This window comes from Heptranchias perlo, chromosome 15, assembly GCF_035084215.1.
Source record: "Heptranchias perlo isolate sHepPer1 chromosome 15, sHepPer1.hap1, whole genome shotgun sequence".
Classification (NCBI taxonomy): Eukaryota; Metazoa; Chordata; class Chondrichthyes; order Hexanchiformes; family Hexanchidae; genus Heptranchias; species Heptranchias perlo.
This window is the reverse complement of record NC_090339.1, coordinates 50,751,719-50,771,127: the sequence shown is the minus strand read 5'-3', so window position 1 is coordinate 50,771,127 and position 19,409 is coordinate 50,751,719. Positions and strand designations below refer to the sequence as shown.

The following is a 19,409-nucleotide window of genomic DNA, read 5'->3' as shown; positions in this document are numbered from 1 at the left end:
CCGGCTTCTGTATGGCCTGGTTTTCCTGAATGCCCCTTTCCTGATTACTTCACCCCCCCCCCCAGCCCCGGACTCTTCTTACCCCTGGGCCAGTGTCTGACCTGACCAATCTTCGTTCTTCCCGGCATCGGCGAGCTGAACCTGGGGCCACGACAGGTGCCCGCAGTTCACCGGTAGTAAACAAGTGAGGCTGGCACACCAATTTTGCGTGGTCCTGCCACTGGCTTAATTAGGCGTGCCCAGCATCGGGATCACTCCCCGATTCAGGCGCGATTCAATTTCTAGCCCCTGCAGACTACAATACACTACACAAGTCACATATTAAAAAGTATAAAAGAGCATTCACAGAGATGTGATTTGTACACCTGATTTAAAGTATCCTCATTTCTTCTATTTCTGAATGGCTTAGCAAAGGGCAGTAATGTGCACCAAACATTGCACTAACACGTTACTTCCATGCCAATCATTTTTGCCCCATTATAATTGATACCCACCAGGGATTAATGAATCTTTGTAACGAAGCTGATGACAAGAAATGCACAGTTCAACATAACTAATAGTTGCATTTACCATCTCTCTCAGAGACAGCTAGTAATGTCTCGAGCTGGCCCAAGTCGGAGGCACACTCTGATAATGAGCTGCTGGCATGCATTTTGCTGATCAATTACACCGCTCATGCTCCCTTCATTACTACTCTCTTCGGCCTTCCAAATCTGGTGGAACCAGTGTTAATCTCAGCTCCTGTCAGTTGAAGCATCAAATATAGAAGTTGGCAAAAGGGTTCAAGTCACCAAAGGCTTGGCCTACGGCACACAGGTTTAAACATAAAGCCCTAACGTGGTTTTAATTGTTGGTCCATGGTTTTACGAGAAGTAACTGTGAGGCACAGTGACGCATTATACCACGCAGGCTTTCTGTGGCTGGGGAGAATCGGCCGCTGTACAGTTGAGTTGCTATCATGACAGCGTTAACTCACCTCATTTATTCACTTATTTAATAGTTAGAGAAACAACTCCTCCAATGGCTCAGTTGGTAAGTGTGGAACTGAACTATACAAATCACAAAGACTCCAGATCCATAGGGATCAATTTTAACTCCCAGGCGGGAACGCGGACTAGCAAGCGACCAGCCCATCCGGGAGCCCCAGCCGATTTTACCATTAACGTTCTGCAGGATGGACTTCTGGCCGAACCAAGTGGGAACGACAAAGAGGGCGGTGGGCGGAAGTGGGATCTTAAGCGGCAGGAGGTCCGGAGGCGATTGTGGGAGGGGGAGGTGAAACCTACCTTGCTGGACCTCATCTGCCTCCGGCCCCTGTTCTTGGCCTGGTGGAAGGGCTTCCTAGCGCAGACCTGAGGTTAATATTGCAGTCGGGTCCTGATGACATCATCAGGACTTGACTTTTAAATATAAACAAGGACCCCACCTGCTTTGGGCAGGTGTCCTTACCACCTACAATTTAAAATTACAGTCGGCAGGATCGGGGCAGGAGGCCACGGGTAAGTCTCCCATTCCATTTAAAGCTCCCTCCCCCCCACCACCCGGTTTCCGTCCATAATCTCTGCCGCAGGGCAGTGGTAGAAGTGCAACAACGAGCTTCTGTGCCCCTAGGAAAAGTCAGCCGGGGTTGCTATCACGACAATTTCATGTGTGGACATTTGAATGAGGACAAGATCAGACTTGAGTGATCTCCCTCCCTCTGGAGAATAGCCTGTCAGTAGTTACTGTCAAGGCTCGTGCATGATGAATAAGCACCTGGGCAAGATACTGGAGGTTGCCAGTGCCCATGGAACTACAACCCAGAATGGGTCAGTGCTTTTGGAATATCTACTTCCAAATCTCCAGTGGCCCACCATGGGATGTGAAGTGAAAGTCAGACGCTTCCCGAGAGGGAAGCAGAGAAATAAATACATGTCTGGACGTTGGCAGTCTGAACTCTAACTGATGTGATGACTCAGAGAAGAGCAAGAAAAATCTGGAACATAGAAAACAGGCAGAAAGTCAGGTGTGGGACGAAAGAACAAAGTGAAGAGCGGAGCTAGGAGAACTAGATCTCAGATTAGAGGCAGAGGTTGGGGAACGAACACAGTAAATGAATCCGATCAGAGGAGAAGTATAATGAGCCAGAACATCAGAGAGGACGTCATAAAACGGAATCACAAAGGTGTGGAAGCCAAAATACTCTCCCTACATTGAAAGACACACGCACGCAAAGTTGTGTTTATTCAACACCTAGAGAAGCTTTAGGGGGAAGGGGGAGGAAGTGCACTTTGACCCTGCAACTGCTAAAAACAGAACACACTGAAGCTTAACATTGTTTCTGGGCTCCAGTTCGTCAGTCCTTAGTCAATCATTAGTGCTCTCCTCCTGTCTCCAGTCCGGCTTTTTGGAGCTGCCCTCTTCAGACTTCTTATGCTGAGCACCTGCAGCACCTGCAATAATACAGTCTCGTTGGTGAAAATAACAGCTTGTGGATTAAAGCTTTGTCATCTAACGGCACATCCTTACATCATGAACAGAGAGAAGCAGCGCTAATCTGGAGAGCTTTCGCTTCCTCAGGCGTGCTTTTTAATTAAATATTTAAATGAGGTTTCAAAGGATACATATCACAGAATCCCAATTTTTTAGTATATATATGTTAAAGAGATTTTTTTGGTTCTCCTGTCTCGAAATATCATCTCAGGCCATGGGAATAGATTGGGAAGATGGGCAGCCTGATCAAAGGCCTTTGTCACTCTGTAACTGGATCCTCAGACATGCTTGCTTAATTTTGTTGAATCACAGTGCCAAGCCCAGGTCTTACTGAGCTACTTTCTTCACCCCAGCCCCCCAACACCTTTAACAATCAATCCATTTACAACAAATTACAGTTAACTTCTTCCCATCCCTGCATTTTTCCCATATCCTCTTCTGAAGGCTTGCTGCTAGTTCCATGGATGCCAGCCATCCTCAGAAGCCTCACATAGGCAGCCGTCCTTCATAGGGTAAAGTCAATGAACTTGGACAGCCACACTCAAAGTCATCGCAGGTCAGAGAATCAGTGCTACCGGGTTGTAGCCCTATCTCCAACACAAGGCACCCCCCCACCCCCAACCTGTGAATGGACTCCCCACTGGGAACACAGAGTCAGCAGATCTACTCTTGTGTGCCACCTAGACTGCGAGGGCTGGATTTTCCTCCATTATACCACCCGAAATCAGCAGTATAGCGACAGAAAATCGGGCGGAGAAGCTTATTGCTGCACCTTCGCCCTTACCACCACCGAACAAAGCTTCCCTCCCTCTCGTGCAGTGGGGATGTAGGCTGCTAATGTCCAAATAACCCCATCGCATGAAAATGATGGTGAGGTGGCGCCTAGGTGCCCACCTCATTTACCTGCTATCACCACTGACCCCAGGAACCACCAGGAGAGGAGTTGCAGTATATCATGGGGCAGCGGCAGATCCACCACACCCCCTGATGGAGGACGGCCCATCAGCGGAATTTTTTCCCTCCCTTAAGGCCCCTTACCTCTTCTTCGAGGTTTTTCAGCTCATTTAGTGCCTTTTTCAAAACTTTTAAATAAAAATCTTGCAAATCTTCTGGCTCCTTTGAAATGTAACCCCCTCCTCTTCTGGTGTCATGCTGCAGAACTGTCAGTTCCTCCTCCCTTGTACTGGCAGGATCCCAGTGGGAACTCCCCATGCATAAGTAATGATCCATGACCCAGGAAAATGGGTCACTGTTTCCTAGGCATTCAAAACTGGAATTCATTACCTTCCTTTCCTTCTACAATCATACATGTTTTTAAAACCCAAACTTAATGTCACTTAATCACTATTTTTTAATTCACTTGTTTTCTTCCTACTTTTTTGTCAACCTCGGTAGTGTTTGTCAATATGGACAAGGCACCATCACTTAAGATTCTCAATTCAAAAATGATGGTACAGAGTTCGACACTGGTCCCTTTCACTTCTAAAACCTGGACTGTTAGGATGAAAGTCTCCTCGGTCTGATGGCCAATATCAATCTAATTCCAAGTAGGCATCAACTGGCTGCAGCACAAAACTGCCCCACTACAATGCCACTAAATTAGCAATCTCACTTGGAAAGGCCACAGGTCGGCTGGTGGGGGAAACGGGAAATGCCACGCTGGTGCAGTAGAAGGTGCTCTGTTATAGTTGGAGTTGTTGGGACAGAGTAGAGGGGGCTATATTCTCTATTTAACCCTAATATACCTGAACCAGGAATGCTTCACGCTGACAGAGAATTTAAAATGGAAAATGTTTCATTGCTCAGCACCTCAGCTTGATGAGCACAAAAGATTCACAAACAAAACAAAAATTCAAGTCAAAAATGTATAAATATTTTATTTTGTATACCAGCACTTTCCAGATTTAGCCTCAGGAGTAACTGGCAGCCTGTGTTTTGTGCATGACAATGTCTTGGCACGCAAACAGTTAAGGTGCACCTGCAGCCATTCCTGTATTGCAAGAGAACAGTAAGCAGCCCCAGCTGTGTGGCTGTGAGGGCATCAAAGCGGACAATCACCGGCAAGAAGCTTCTGCACAATTGCAGATGCTGAAGAACAAGTGGGTGTGGTATATTATTGTTTTCACATGAAACCCTCCTTGAAGGGATCAGCACAACAAATAAACGCCATGTCGCCTGTACTTTCAGCTTCAAACACAGGAAGTATTCCAAATGTAACACTTACCCCCAGGCAGTCTGGATCTTGGTAGGCTGTTGTGTAATGCTATGTACAGAATTTTGGAGGAATCATTACTTCCAATAGATGCATTACATTAAGATTGATTTATGCCAACTGTAGCCAAAACGTACTATAGGGGTTGGTTTCATAACTATACCACCCAAGCAAAGCAATGGCAGATTATGCCTATTTTATAGTGGTGACTCCGAGGAAGTGCTTCTGTAATATGAGGAGGTAAGCAGGGTCTTTTTGGCTCCAAGATGACGGCCCTGGTTGAAGGTTGGAGCCAAGTCAACCCTCTGTGGCAGACTTGATAAACTGATACCTAAGCCAGGAAGGTATGTAATATTGATGACTGACCAGCCAGCCCGGCTCATTAGTGTGACTGGAGAAGTAGTCATGTCACTGAGAGCTGGGATTCCTACCACGCAGCATCAGCTAGCCCTACAAACCAATGCCTTAATGGGTCCTAGCTGGACAAGCAGCAGGAAGCTTACCAGTGGTCTGTGCTAGTAAGCTGTGAGTTTTAACGGGTTAAACTCCAGCAGCATCCTTGTGCACAGTTAGCAAACTCGAAGCTTTGGCTGTTGCCAACCTGCGCCCAAGTTCTCTGGACTTAAGCAGGTGGGATATGTCCTTATGGGGAGAGATAGTGCATTCCACAATCAAGTAAATAGAAAGAACCTGTGCTGACTTCTCAGTAGTTTGGTTTGCAGACTCATATGGTGATGGGTTTCTGTTTGTGTCAGCTTTTTACTGAAATGGACTCCCAGTTATTCAGCAATGTGAAATTACTAGCTTTTCTGTTCACTTAACACATTGTTCCCATAAATGTATTTCCATCATTGGTCTGAGCACTTAGATGAGTTTCAGGAACTGCTTACAATGTACCAGTGGCATTATTGTCCACACAGTCAAACTCACTCCAAGCCAGGTAATGATCACCACAAAATTGTGTCTCCTGTGAATCATTTCTTGATTTGAATTCATGCTGCTATTGGTACTCTTGTGCTGCATTTCTTGTGTCAACTACCCCACCAGTTGTGAAGACAGAATATGGCAGTGGAACACTATTCATCTAATAAATAGGGTGGTCACAAGGACTTTAAAATAGTAAATAGGGGGAGGGCTCAGGTCAAAAAGGTAGCATAAATAATAATTCTAAAACAAACGCAAAGGAAAAGAGTAGAGTAATAGTCAGAAATTATGCTTTAAGTGCCACAGGTAAAGGGAAAACTAAAAGATGTAAATTAATTAAACCAGGAGAGAGAAATAAGAAATATGTGAGAAAAACATTAGAGCAAAAGGACAGGTTGGGGCGTGTGGCCCAAATAAGCGTTCTTTATACAAATGCACTGAGTATAAGGAACAAATTGAATGAATCACAGGCGCAAATTCAACTTAGAGGGTACGACATGGGAGCCATTACTGAGACATAGCTGCAAGACAGTGCAGCCTGGGAACTGAATATACCAGGTTATAAGGTCTAGAGGAAGGATAGGGAAACTGGTAGAGGGGAAGGAGTAGCTTTTGTGATTAAGGATGAAATTACTTCAATGATAAGAGAGGATATAACGAGAGGTAAGCAGGCAGTACAGACTTTATGGGTAGAATTAAGAAATAGAAAAGGAATTAAGACTGTAGTGGGAGTTGCGTATAGGCCCCCTGGTAGCAGCTGTGGATTGACAGAATGTATAAATGCAGAGATTGGACAAGAATGTCGCAAAGGCAGAATGGTTTTAAAGGGGGATTTAAACTTTCATATAGATTGGGAAAAGCAGACGAGCTCATGTCAGAAAGGTAGTGAATTTCTTGAGTATGTTCAGGACAGCTTTCTGCAACAATATGTCCAAAAATGAACAAGAGGCCAGGCCACATTAGATTTAGTAATGAGTAATGAGCCAGATTTAGTTAACAGCCTAACGGTGCGTGAACATTTATTTAATAGCGATCATAATTTAATCGAGTTCAACGTTGTGTTTGAAAGGGAGAAACCCGTAGCAGCTATTAAGATTCTGAATTAAGGTAAGGCCGACTTCAACAGAATGAGACAGAGACTGTCCACAGTAAACTGGGCAAATCGGTTAATGGATAAAATGACAGAAATTCAGTGGGAGGTGTTCAAAAAAGTATTTAACGTGATACGGCACCAGTTTATACCCCTAAGGGGCAAGAACTCTACTTGCCAAAATAAATAGCCATGGATGATAAAAGAGGTAAGGGACAAAATAAAACTAAAAGAAAAAGCATACAAAAATGCAAAAAATAGCACAGACCCTGGTGACTGCCAGAGATACAAAGAACAGCAAAGGGTGACAAAACAGATAGTAAGAGCTACAAAAAGGGAGTATGAAAAGAAACTTGCAAGAAATATCAAAATCAACACAAAAAAATTTCCAATTATATTAGGAAAAAGATGGTGGTCAAGAGCAATGTGGGCCCTTTAAAAACAGATAATGGTGATATTGTAAATGAAAAAAAGGAAATGGCAGACATGTTAAATAATTACTTTACGTAGTATTTACAGTAGAGGAAGAGGATAACATGCCAGACACCCTAAGGAAACTAATTTTGAATCAGGGATGGGGACTCAACATAATTAATAGTAATGATGAAAATAATGGCACTAAAGAGTGACAAATCCCTAGGACCAGATGGTTTCCATCCCAGGGTTTTAAAGGAAGTAGGTGAGAACATTGAAGATGCCCTAACTATAAACTTCCAAAGTTTTCTCAATTCAGGAACCGTTCCTTTAGATTGGAAAATTTCACATGTCACTCCGCTATTTAAGAAAGGTGAGAAGGAACAATAGACCAGTTGGCCTAACATCTGTTGCTGGGAAATTACTAGAGTCTATAATTAAGGAGGGCCTGAACACCTTGAAAATTTTCAGCTAATCTGAGAGAGCCAGCATGGATTTGTAAAGGGTAGATCATGCCTGATGAACCTGATTAAAGAGGTGACGAAAGTAGTGGGCAGGAGAATATCAATGGATGCTGTTTATATGGACTTCCAGAAGGCATTCGATAAAGTTCCTCATAAGAGACTGTTAGCTAAACTCGAAGCTCATGGAATTGAGGGCAAATTATTGACCTGGTTAGGAAATTAACTGAGCGATAGGAGACAGAGAGTAGGGATAATGGGCAAGTACTCAAATTGGCAGGATGTGACTAGTGGTGTCCCACAGGGATGTGTTGGGGCCTCAACTATTCACTGTATTTATTAACAACTTAGAGGACGAGATAGAGAGCCACATATCCAAGTTTGCCGAAGACACAAAGATAGGCAGCATTGTAAGCAGTGTAGATGGAAGCATAAAATTACAGAGATACTAATAGATTAAGTGAATGGGAGAAAACTGAGGCAAATGGATTTCAATGTAGACAAGTGTGAGGTCATCCACTTTGGACCTAAAAAAGGATAGATCAGAGTACTTTCTAAATGGTGAAAAGCTCGAAACAGTGGAGGTCCAAAGAGACTTAGGGGTCCATGTACATAGATCATTAAAATGTCATGGACAGGTACAGAAAATAATCAAAAAGGCTAATGGAATGCTGGCCTTTATATCTAGAGGACTAGAATACAAGGGGGTATAAGATATGCTACAGCTTTACAAAGCCCTAGTTAGACCACACCTGGAGAACTGTGTTCAGTTCTGGACACTGCAGCTTAGGAAGGATATATTGGCCTTGGAAAGAGTGCAGCGTAGATTTGCTAGAATGATACTTGGACTCCGAGGGTTAAATTACGAGGAGAGATTATACAAACTAGGGTTGTATTCCCTGGAATTTAGAAGATTAAGAGGTGATTTGATCGAAGCTTTCAAGATATTAAGGGGAACTGATAGGGTAGATAGAGAGAAACTCTTTCTATTGGTTGGGGAGTCTAGAACTAGGGGACATGGCCTAAAAAATAAAGCCAGGACTTTCAGGAGTGAAGTTAGGAAATATTTCTACACGCAAAGGGTAGTAGGAGTTTGGAACTCTCTTCTGCAAACGGCAGTTGATGCTAGCTCAATTGTTAATTTTAAATCTGCGATTGATAGATTTTTGTTAACCAAAGGCATTAAGGGATATGGGGCTAAGGCGGGTATATGGAGTTAGGTCACAGATCGGCCATGATCTCACTGAGCGGCGGCACAGGCTCAAGGGGCTAAATGGCCTACTCCTGTTCCTATGTTCCTGTATTACTATGTTCCTAATGCAGGCACACATGCTAATCAAATTAACGTAAACCAGGCTGGCTTCCCTAATGGCTCAGCTGATGAAATGCATTGCCCATTGTGGACCTGAGCCATTCAGACCCAAAAGGTTCCCAGTTGGATCCTCTCTTTGTGCTGAGTTAGCTGATGTCAATGACGATGGCAGCAGATGTACTCCAACTGACGTCTTTGGGTTAGGGAAGAAAAAAAGAAATCAGCTGGGTTTCTCATCCCTGATCACTTATCAGCGAGTCCTGGTGGAAAGTGTACATGTGTGGATGTGAAGCGAGGCCCTCCACATTCATTGTCAACCCTCAGGCCTGGAAATCACAAGGGGACGTGAACCGCCCAGTTACACCCCCACTATGCCAAAGTTTCTGCAATCTTTGGTGGTACGGAGCAAATCTTTGGCACCTTCCCCTACTAAAGACTTCAGAAACGATGGCAGCAGCTGACTGTGGGGTGCCAGGTCACTAGTCCAGAAGATCACTCTGGGTTCCTGGCCACTTCAAACTGCCTCCTGTCCCCCCTAACAGTTTTTGGCTTCTTCATCTTCAAGGGACCAGACCCCATCCTGGACCCACAAGTGGGCCCCACTAATGCCTACATTTGGCACTTGGTGAGACCAAGTGTGCCAAAGTCAATCGTACACCAGGTTCCGACTAAAGTCTGGATCATGAGTACTCCTGACATAGGGAATCCTGGCCCCTTACCAGGCCTGGAAGGAACTCGCAGTGTAGGTGGAGGCCTGGCATATCCATGTTTCGGCCAAATTCCTCCCATTTGAGTTGCAGCAGGAGTGAACCAGAAGGACTAACCAATTTCAGGCCCTCAATGTCAAGGTTCATAAATAAAGAATGGCCTTTCGGGTAAAGTGGCAGAAGACTGGCAGGAGCCATAAAATTCAACCTGAGCCCAAATCAGCATAGTTAGGTGATTAGGAGAGAGCAGCGAAGGAAGTTGAGAAATCAATTGGCCACAGACATGGTCAGTTTCCCTCAGCCAAATGTAGTTGTGTCATCCCTGAAATAACTGATGAATCTGAATTTATGCTACAGTTGGTGTGCTATGCTGCATTTTTCATGCCATCTAAACCACCCATAGTGATTACACAATACCTCAATGGTATACTATTGTCCATACATGTACATCAAATTAACCTAAACCAGACTTCATTCCTGCCAATAACACATCAATCGTTTTAGAGACATGCTTTCTCTTCAGTTCTACAGACTCATTGTGTCTAAAAGGAAGCTATGATTGGGTCTCAGAGAGATGTCTCACCATCCACAAAATTCTAACATTCCACTGTAGTTTTCAGAATGCTATTGTTTATAGATTTCTTGACTTAAAAGCATGTAGTTTAGAAGTAACTGGATAGAAATAGAATCCCTTTGATATCTGGGCTGTGCTGGGTTGGCTGATCTCAGCAAGGACGATGGTAGAGGTGCTTCAACTGGCCTCAAGCCTCTATGCTAGGAAGAGGAAAAATGTCAGCCAGGATTCCTGCTTTTGATCGGTATCCAGTGAACCCTGCTAGAAAGTGTGTGTGTGTGTGTCCATGTTAGGCGAGGACAGCATCAGCTATGATGCCCGCCCATGGCAAATAACCTGCTTGCATTTATTGTCTCGGTTCATACATGACAAATGGCCATTTGGCAAGGTGCCTGAGAGTGGCCTGTGCCAATGGCATTATTATCCGATAAGAGTCACTGTCTTCAGGAAAGTAGAGAATTGGAAGAAAATTAGAGTGGAATAAAACAAATAGAATCTTTGAGAGCTCGCCTGACCTCTCAGTGAATAAATCTACCATATAATATAGCACTATATTGGAAAAGAAAGTTCTAGGATTTATTTCTTCCACAATTTCACTAACATTGAAGTCAATGGAAAAAAAACCGGGCGGAGTGCAAAGCGGGCTGCCGATTCGCTATCGCCCATTTTGCGCTTTGTCCAAGACGAATTTATACCCCTACAGCTTTAACCTACAAATTATGTAAATGATATTTTCAGAACGCTTAATTTCCGAAACATAACAGTAATAATCTTATGACTGCACAAAATGCTTGTTAACTTCGCCCATTATAAATTGCTACATTCATATTTATAATGTAAACTGCCTAGGTAAACTTGTCACGCTGTAATTACACCCTCCTGCCAGTGGCTGTGCTGTAGTGCCTCCACTGGTGAGAGTTACATTACATCGAGTCTACAGCACAGAAACAGGCCATTCGGCCCAACTGGTCCATGTCAGCATTTATGCTCCACATAAGCCTCCTCCCTCCCTACTTCATCTACCTCTATCCGCATACCTTTCTATTCCTTTCTCCTTCATGTGCTTATCTAGCTTCCCCTTAAATGCATCTATGCTATTTGCCTCAACTACTCCTTGTGGTACCGCATTCCACATTCTTACCACTCTTTGGGTAAAGAAGTTTCTCTTGAATTCCTTAATGGATTTATTAGTGACTATCTTATATTGAAGACCTCTAGTTTTGGAGTCCCCCGCAAGGGGAAACAATTTTTCTACGTCTACACTATCAAACCCTTTCATTCACTCCAGGGACTTGAGCACATATTCTAGGCTGACACTCCAGTGCAGTACTGAGGGAGCGTTGTACTGTCGGAGGTACCATCTTTCAGATGAAATGTTAAACCAAGGCCCCATCTGCCCTCTCAGGTGAACGTAAAAGATCCCATGGCACTATGTCGAAGAGCAGGGGAATTCTCACCGGTGTCCAGGCCAACATTTATCCATCAACCACCATCGCTAAAAAAACAGATTATCCGGTCATTATCACATTGCTGTTTGTGGGAGCTTGCTGTGCGCAAACTGGCTGCCGTGTTTCCTACATTACAACAGTGACTACACTTCAAAAGTACTTCATTGGCTGTAAAGCGCTTTGAGATGTCCTGAGATCATGAAAGGTACTACATAAATGCAAGACTTTTTATTATCTTAAAGACCTCCATCAGGTCACCCCTCAGCCTGCTCTTTTCTAGAGAAAAGAGCCCCAGCCTATTTAGTCTTTCCTGGGAGGATGTAATTACAGCATCATATAAAAATTTACAATGGGAATACATAAAAAACTCATTGCGTAGGCTCACACATATTAATATCTCGCCCAAGTGGCCATTTAATAAGTATCCTGCACCCGTGGAACCCAGCAGGAGCCTATGCATTCAGTAGAGGGGGAGCAGGGGACAAAAAATTAAAATAAAACTGTCATCTGGACCCAGAAATTAGATTATTATCTTTAAATCATTTCTAGTTTAGCTATTAAATATATATTATTAAATTAAGGGTTGGAAGTGGTGGTTCGGAACTTTTGCTGTTAGTGACACTCTGGACCAACACTATATAAGATATTCGTATAATTTAAGATAAGATAGTCACCAAGAAATCCAATAGGGAATTCAGGAGAAACTTCTTTACCCAAAGAATGGTAAGAATGTGGAATGCGCTACCACAAGGAGTAGTTGAGGCAAATAGCATAGATGCATTTAAGAGGAAGCTAGATAAGCACATGAGGGAGAAAGGAATAGAAGGATATGCTGATAGGGTTAGATGAAGAGGAGTGGGAGGAGGCTCATTTGGAGCATAAACGCCGGCATTGACCAGTTGGGCTGAATGGCTTGTCTCTGTGCTGTAGATTCCATGTAATGAAGGCCACTGGGCTCAGTGTCGATGAATGCTGAGATCCACACATATGGGCAATGACTTTTAAAGTTTATTGTGAAATAATTATAGATATGAGAAAGCAAAGCTACTTATTTGCCTAAGTCTTGAACCCATGTACATATACAAAAGATCTGTTATTTTACAAACCTGATATGTATGAGGTTATTCAGTTACAGCATTCAATCTTAATTGGAAAATACTGTATATGCCAAATACCTTTCACAGCAGCATACATTTTGCCTCTATATAAGCTATAATCAGCTTGTAAAACTGTTCCTTATCTGTATTATCTCACAAGAAGCACAATCTGTTTATTCAGAGAGGTGTGACCGGTTTTAGTCGAAGTGCGCGATAATCAAATGCAATGTTTTAAATGGTACCAATTTATATAGTAACAAAGTATGCAAGGTTCAAACACCATAAGTTTCTTCCCTTGATAGCTCACTTTTTGATGAATGAATGTTTACACAGCATATCTGACTATGAATAAATACCAAGACATTAAGCTACCTGATGGCCTCGTGTGTAAATGTACTTCCTACTATTGACCTGAGCTATACAGACCAGAAAAGTCTCAGGTCCAATCACCCAATCTATGTACAATTAGCTGATCTCATCCAAGGTGTTAGATAGGGTGTCTACATTTAGCTTTGATGTCCCTCAGCTAGTTGGATATAAATCAGCCATCATGCCCACTACTCCTGATTGCTACCCAGTGTCCCCACTGGAAACTATACCCAAGTGCCAAATCAGCTGCCAACATTCATCATATAGACTCACGCCCAAATAATGGCCACTTGGGCAAGGTACTGGTGCTCAGCCGGTGTCCGTGTAAATACCCTAACACAACCAGCACCTTCAGGAGAGGAGGGGAGAAAAAGTAAAATAACCCTCCACCCTCCTATAGAGTTTAGTGTTTTGAAGCTTTACTGGCTTTCACACCACCCGACCCATGTGAATTAGTGAATACATTAAAAAGAATCTTTACTTCAACAGTTCATTTTCATGATAAACATATTCTGGGAAATAATTCTGCAGTGGATACACATCGTGGACTAATGCTTTACAGTCGAATGGGTGCATTACTCACAAGTGGCTGCACCTATTAGTGATTTACAAGGCTCCAGGTGGCTCAGTTGGTTAAACCATTGCCCATTGTGAAACAGTCATACTGACCAGAGGAGGTCCAGATTCTATCTATCCCAGGTCTGTGCTGAGCTGGCTGATCTCAGCAGGGAGCAGTGGTAGCACACTACTGTTGGCATAGCACCTGGTCTGTGGAGGGGGGAAAATCAGTCAGGGGTCCTTCCTATTCCTGTAACCTATGCTGGAAAGCATGAAAATGAGTATGTTACATTGGTCCTGAAATACAATATGTGCACAGTATTTTGTGTGTTCAGTTTTGCATTAATTTTTCCTTCTTTCCAGACACACTTTATGTTTTGATGGGGGAGTGATACGTACATGATTGACAGCTGCATTGATACTTTTGTCCCATTTAACAGTCGCACGCATTACCATGTAATACTACTCATGATGCTCACTGCTCATGATGTGGCCTCCTCTACATTGGGGAGACCAAACGCAGATTGGGTGATCGCTTTGCTGAACAACTCCATTCACTCCGCTAGCATGACCCTGACCTTCAGGTCACTTGCCATTTTAATTCCCCGTCCCACTCCCACTCTGACCTCTCTGTCCTTGGCCTCTTACACTGTTCCAATGAAGCTCAATGGAAGCTCAAAGAACAGCACCTCATCTTTCGAATGGGCACTTTACAACTTTCTGGACTCAACACTGATTTCAATAACTTCAGACCATAACCACTGCTCCCACTTTTTTTGTGGGACTGCAGCTGCTGGTAATGGTCCTGCTGTTGCCATTTACTGCTCCTCTAGGCCCATTTTTTGTTTCTTAACCTGTCCCATTCCCACCCTCCTTGCCTTGCACCATCATCCCTTTCGTCATTTAATCACTCGTGCCCTCCACCCTATCACAGACCTTCCCTTTTGTTCTTTCCTCCTCTCCCCTCCCTCCCCCCACCTTTCCGTGGCTCTGTACTTACTTAAAAACTGTTAACTTTTTTAACATCTTCCAGTTCTGATGAAAGGTCTTCGACCTGAAACGTTAACTCTGTTTCTTTCTCCACAGATGCTGCTTCACTTTCCAGCATTTTCTGTTATTATTTCAGATTTCCAGCATCTGCAATATTTCGCTTCTCATGTAATACTACTGCTTTCTGAAAACAAAGTTCCATCAGTTGCTCACAGAAAGCCTAGAACACTAGTCCAGAGAGCACTGCATAAAGCATATGTATGTGCTCAGGTCAGATATATTGGTCTTTGTTTAATACTTATTTGTTTTTTTACTTCTTCTTGCCCAGTAATCAGGACTCTTAGAACACAAATACATTTTAACATTTTATATTTCCCTGGGCTTTCAATTCAATGTGATTTTGAAACTGATTTGTTGTTGATGCATGTTGCCATGGATTCTGCAGCTAACACTGTGGCTTCTCAATAAAAAGAGCTAAATCTATAAAGTATTTTGCATTGAAAAATTTAACCCAGGATTGAAGGTTCCCATTGCTACTGTCAATGGGTCCTGCCAATTGACAACTTCTAATTTAAAATGAGGGTTAGTTACAGGCGTACAGCGTAAAATCTCATCTACAGTACTCTTCTGATCAGCTTCTTACCCAACCAGGTTGTTCAAATATTTATATAAAATACTGAGATACACAATTCACATCTCACGTTTAACATGTAACGATTGTTATAAAAACAAACATTAAAAAAATGCTTAATTTACTTTAATCTGAACAAGCCAGGGAGTCCTTCACTTCGGGTTTAAAAAATATTAGTTACTTCTCTTAAAAACCACACACTTTAACTTCTAACCACTATTAAGGCAGTTTCTAATATCGAGCTGGTTGCTGCGGGGTAGATATTTGAGAGCTGCTGCCGAACGTAAATAGCACCAACAACCACATCCCCTTGAAACTCAAGTTGCGCAGGCTTTTTGAAGATAAACTTCTGCGTGTTTGCAAGAACGAGCAAGTGCCTGGGCATTTCCGCGAGAGAATAAAAGGACTGTGCCCGATCACAGAAATAAGGGCAATTTGCGGTTGAAGAGTTTAACATGAGAATTACATTCATAAAAATAAACACCCCCCTCCCCAGAAACTCACCGCTTGGACAAGATCGGCAGCCAAACAACCTACGACCATAAGCAGGATCCTGAAAAGAAGTTAAAAAGGCACTGAAAACGCAATATGAACCAGCAGAAGCTGCACCAGTACAGACAATGGTTAGTATAACAGTTACAAGTGGGGTCGCTTTTCCTGCTGCAGTTGTTACAACTCTTAAAATCTTGGATAAAGTTTGTTCGAAGGCTGAGAACTTTCACTTACCCATTGCTCATTTTGATAGGCTTTTTTTTGTTAAAAGCCTCCTTACGGGGGGGAAATTTCAGAGATGTCTTTTGATCTCCTTCAAGCGACCGAATTGTGTTACTCCGGTCATTGAAAGATCACGACTCTGTCTCACCGTCTTCGGGGAGAGGGAAGAGAAAGAGGAAAAAAGTTTGAAATGCAAAATAATTCAGCAAAAAAAAACAATTGTTGCGTTAAAGGAATAAACACTACCTCGTGCTAAAAAAATCAAACAATGTGCAGGCGGATTTGGAGTTGAGCTGTAGAAAGTATAATCCCAGCACACAGTCTCCAGTCCTATTTCTCCCTTCTCAACCAGTACAATCCATGCAAGCGTTTACAGTCTGGGATAGGTGCAAGGGGGAAGGGGAGGAGTTTTCATAGTCACTCAAAACTTTTGGAAAGAAACCCCACTCAAATCAATCCCCCTTCCAACTTACAATACATTGTTCTGGTGCAGCTTCTGCTGATTCATATTGAGTTTTCAGTGCCTTCTTAACTTCTTTTTAGGATCCTGCTTATGGTCGTAGGTTGTTTGGCTGCCGATCTTGTCCAAGCTGTGAGTTTCTGGGGAGGGGGGTGTTTATTTCACACAAAAAAAGACACAAGTTCACTTAGCAGCATTAGAATCACACTATCAGATTGTTCAAATAACTAGTTTATGAATTTTAAGAACCGATGCTTTAATAAATGGAGAACCTCAATAAACTATACTCACTCTTCACTCTTCTTTACAATTAGCAACAAAGTATTTCCCTTAATTCATCCCCAGCGTACAGCAATCGCTTTTAATTCCTTGCAAACATATTTGCATGCTCTTTGACATAACCGCTCAAGTAAAATAGTCCCTCAAAGAAAGTTTGCCAAACCTTATTTGCCCTCTTTTTAAAAAAAAATAAAGTTGTGCAAAGAGAAAACAAAGAAGGGGGGGGGGGGGAGTTGAAGAAGAGAGAAGAGAACAGTGTGCCGGGGCGTGGCGTCACGTCTCATTCGTCTTTTGGAGGTGATTTGATTTATTGCTCGACTCCCCCCCACCTCGAACACATCAGGTTGAAGCTCTTTTTTACCCTTGCGAAGTGGTACAGCTTCTGTAGGAAGTAGTTCCTGACGGACGGTGGAGATCAGAGGAGGGCGAGGAGTGTGTGTCGGGCTGGTAGATAGAGGAAGAGAGAGAGAGAGAGGGCGGCTAGTTGTAGCTGGTTATTGCACACACACTAGGTTATAATAGCACATTCTCACTTGATTTCTTTCTCTCTCTCTCTCTCTTTAAACAGTATTATCCCTTCTCTCTTTCTATTTCCAAATAGAACATGTGTGGATGTGCAATTCTAGTCAGTTGATCAGACCCAAGTGGAGAGCCGGAAAATGAAGTTTGAGAAGTCGTTCACCTTCGGCCAACTTGCTGCTCGCGTCTTCTTGTTGCTATCGGTGCTAACAGTCTTGGTGCAGAACTCCGAGGCAGCGGTGAGTATTGCATTTCAACATGTTCTTTCACGGATTTTTCTGCTTTTTTTAATTCCAAAAATAATACTTAAGATATTGACTATAGAGAGACTGCATAATGCGAAGGGAGGAAAGTTTTTTTAAAAAAAACATGCTGCAGTTGCAGATTTATAATCGCTATTTTTATTACGTGTTATTAAAGATGCTTAAGAGTTGCATTTAAAATATAAGATCGGTATTGTAAGAAGTTAGCAGCGAACTGTCTTTTTGAAAGAGAAATGGAGCTAACCCAGGCGGCTCTGTAGCATTCATTCTCTGAAGAACGTGATGTTTCTATCTGCTTGTAGTAACTTGTAACGGTGGATCTGATCTGAGCTGACTACCTGGATTATCAGTTGGCCCAGCATTCAGACAGAAGTTGGCATTTCCCCCCCTTTTTAAAGTGCAAGTTTGTGTATTTTTTTCTCCAGAACTACAATGGGTGCAAAAATATACCAATAAAATGTGTGTTGGGGAGAGGGGAAGAGTTCAGTTAGAAGCTGAGGAGGAAATATAAAATCTACTTCGCTTGCATTTTTTGATCGTTATCTACCTTGTTTTATCAAAAAAATTGCTTTATTCAAAAGTTCTATGACAAAAGGTTTTCTCCTCAGTCTCCTCACACTTGTTTCGCTTCACCATCTGATAGAGATGTACGACTCTATCCGTAAGCGCATGAAGTCTATATGGAGCGAAATATTTACCGCTTGTTAATAATAATTCCAGCTGTTCTGTGTTCCATCTGCAGTGTTTTAGATCCTATCACAGTCCTCCCCAGAATTTGGTTTTGCCTTGTTTGAAGATGCAATTGACTAGAACATTAACAGTGAAAAACGGAACCTTTTTTTATACCAGGAAGTTTTGCTAGTGCAGGTAAAGCATGTAACATCTCTGACATCAACCAACTCGCCAATGCCTTAAATTTCATCTGTGCCACCCAGTGAGACTGTTTTTGTTTTGACCGTTTTTATTTTGTGTAAAACCTGCAGATTTTTTTTTAAATCTTTTCAAATTGACGGTGTGTTTCAAGTGTGCAGGGGTGATATCTGGAAGCTTGTCAGTGCTGGGTGCTGCTAAACTTGTTAGCTTTTTAATTTCAGGTTAAAGGGGGCGTGGGTGCAGTGAAAATTCTCTTAGAGACAGAGTGAATGAAACCAGTGTTTGTGTAAGTGTGCAGTATTTCTCTCCTTATCTGTAAGTGCAGTTGATGTTCAATAGTTATGTACTTTCAACCATTTTGTTTCAGTGGTTGGGGGGGGGGTCCAACCAGCTGACAAGATGATAATTCGGAGTTAAGAGTATTATCCTTTTCTTGGCTTCTTTTGGTTAGTGTACATTACAGATCGATGTGTTCTCCCTATCTGAATTCATGGCTCTTTAGGGTTACCTTTAAATTCACTTAATTCTGTTACAGGGTTATAATTGCCTAGAAATCATTTGTGGAATTATTTGGAAGTAGTTAAGTTGACTGTTTTAATTGTGGAGGCAAGGGAGGAAAAGAAGAAAAATAGACTGTCCTTCGATTTAAAGGGGCAGTGTTGCTGAGTAAAGGAGGACAAGTGACTGTTAAAAGTCTGTTAAGTGTTACCAGTACATTGTAGGAAAATTCACACTTAAGTCAATGCACATTAAAGTTGCGTAATGTGCATCTTGTGTGATGCTCTTAATTCATCACCTGAAATTGCTCTTAATTCATCACCGCGAACACCACAAGTAACAGACCTGTGACCATCAGTACTTTGTTTGCTTTAGTGTTATACAACAACAACTTACATTTGTACAGCGCCTTTCAGGTAGTAAAATGTCCCAAGGCACTTCACAGGAGTGTAATCAGACAAAAAATTGACACTGAGCGAAAGAAGGAGACATTAGGACATGTGGCCAAACATTTATTCAAAGAGGTAAGTTTTAAGCAGCATCT

The 19,409-nt window shown here is 42.6% G+C and overlaps 2 protein-coding genes across 7 annotated transcripts in view; one reads left to right on the top strand and one right to left on the bottom strand.

Annotated features, from left to right (window-relative positions):
* Positions 1–16,548, bottom strand: part of LOC137333091 (collagen alpha-6(IV) chain-like) — a 356,547-nt gene extending 339,999 nt beyond the window's left edge. For 3 of the 5 annotated variants that reach the window (XM_067997216.1, XM_067997215.1, XM_067997219.1), the window contains exons 1-2: positions 16,447–16,548; positions 15,764–15,812 (exon numbers count right to left, since the gene is read on the bottom strand). In XM_067997216.1, coding sequence (XP_067853317.1) covers positions 15,764–15,812; positions 16,447–16,481 — 84 coding nt within the window. In that variant the 5' untranslated portion in view covers positions 16,482–16,548. Of the gene's footprint in view, positions 1–15,763; positions 15,813–15,985; positions 16,125–16,219; positions 16,341–16,446 lie in introns of those variants that run through there. The other 2 variants (XM_067997218.1, XM_067997217.1) reach the window with 2 other exon arrangements.
* A 565-nt stretch (positions 16,549–17,113) lies between these two features.
* col4a5 (collagen, type IV, alpha 5 (Alport syndrome)) overlaps positions 17,114–19,409 on the top strand; it is a 197,397-nt gene continuing 195,101 nt past the window's right edge. The window contains exons 1-2 of one of the 2 annotated variants that reach the window (XM_067997221.1): positions 17,120–17,224; positions 17,314–17,470. In XM_067997221.1, the coding sequence (XP_067853322.1) occupies positions 17,372–17,470 (99 nt within the window). In that variant the 5' untranslated portion in view covers positions 17,120–17,224; positions 17,314–17,371. Of the gene's footprint in view, positions 17,471–19,409 lie in introns of both variants that reach the window. The other variant, XM_067997220.1, reaches the window with a different exon arrangement.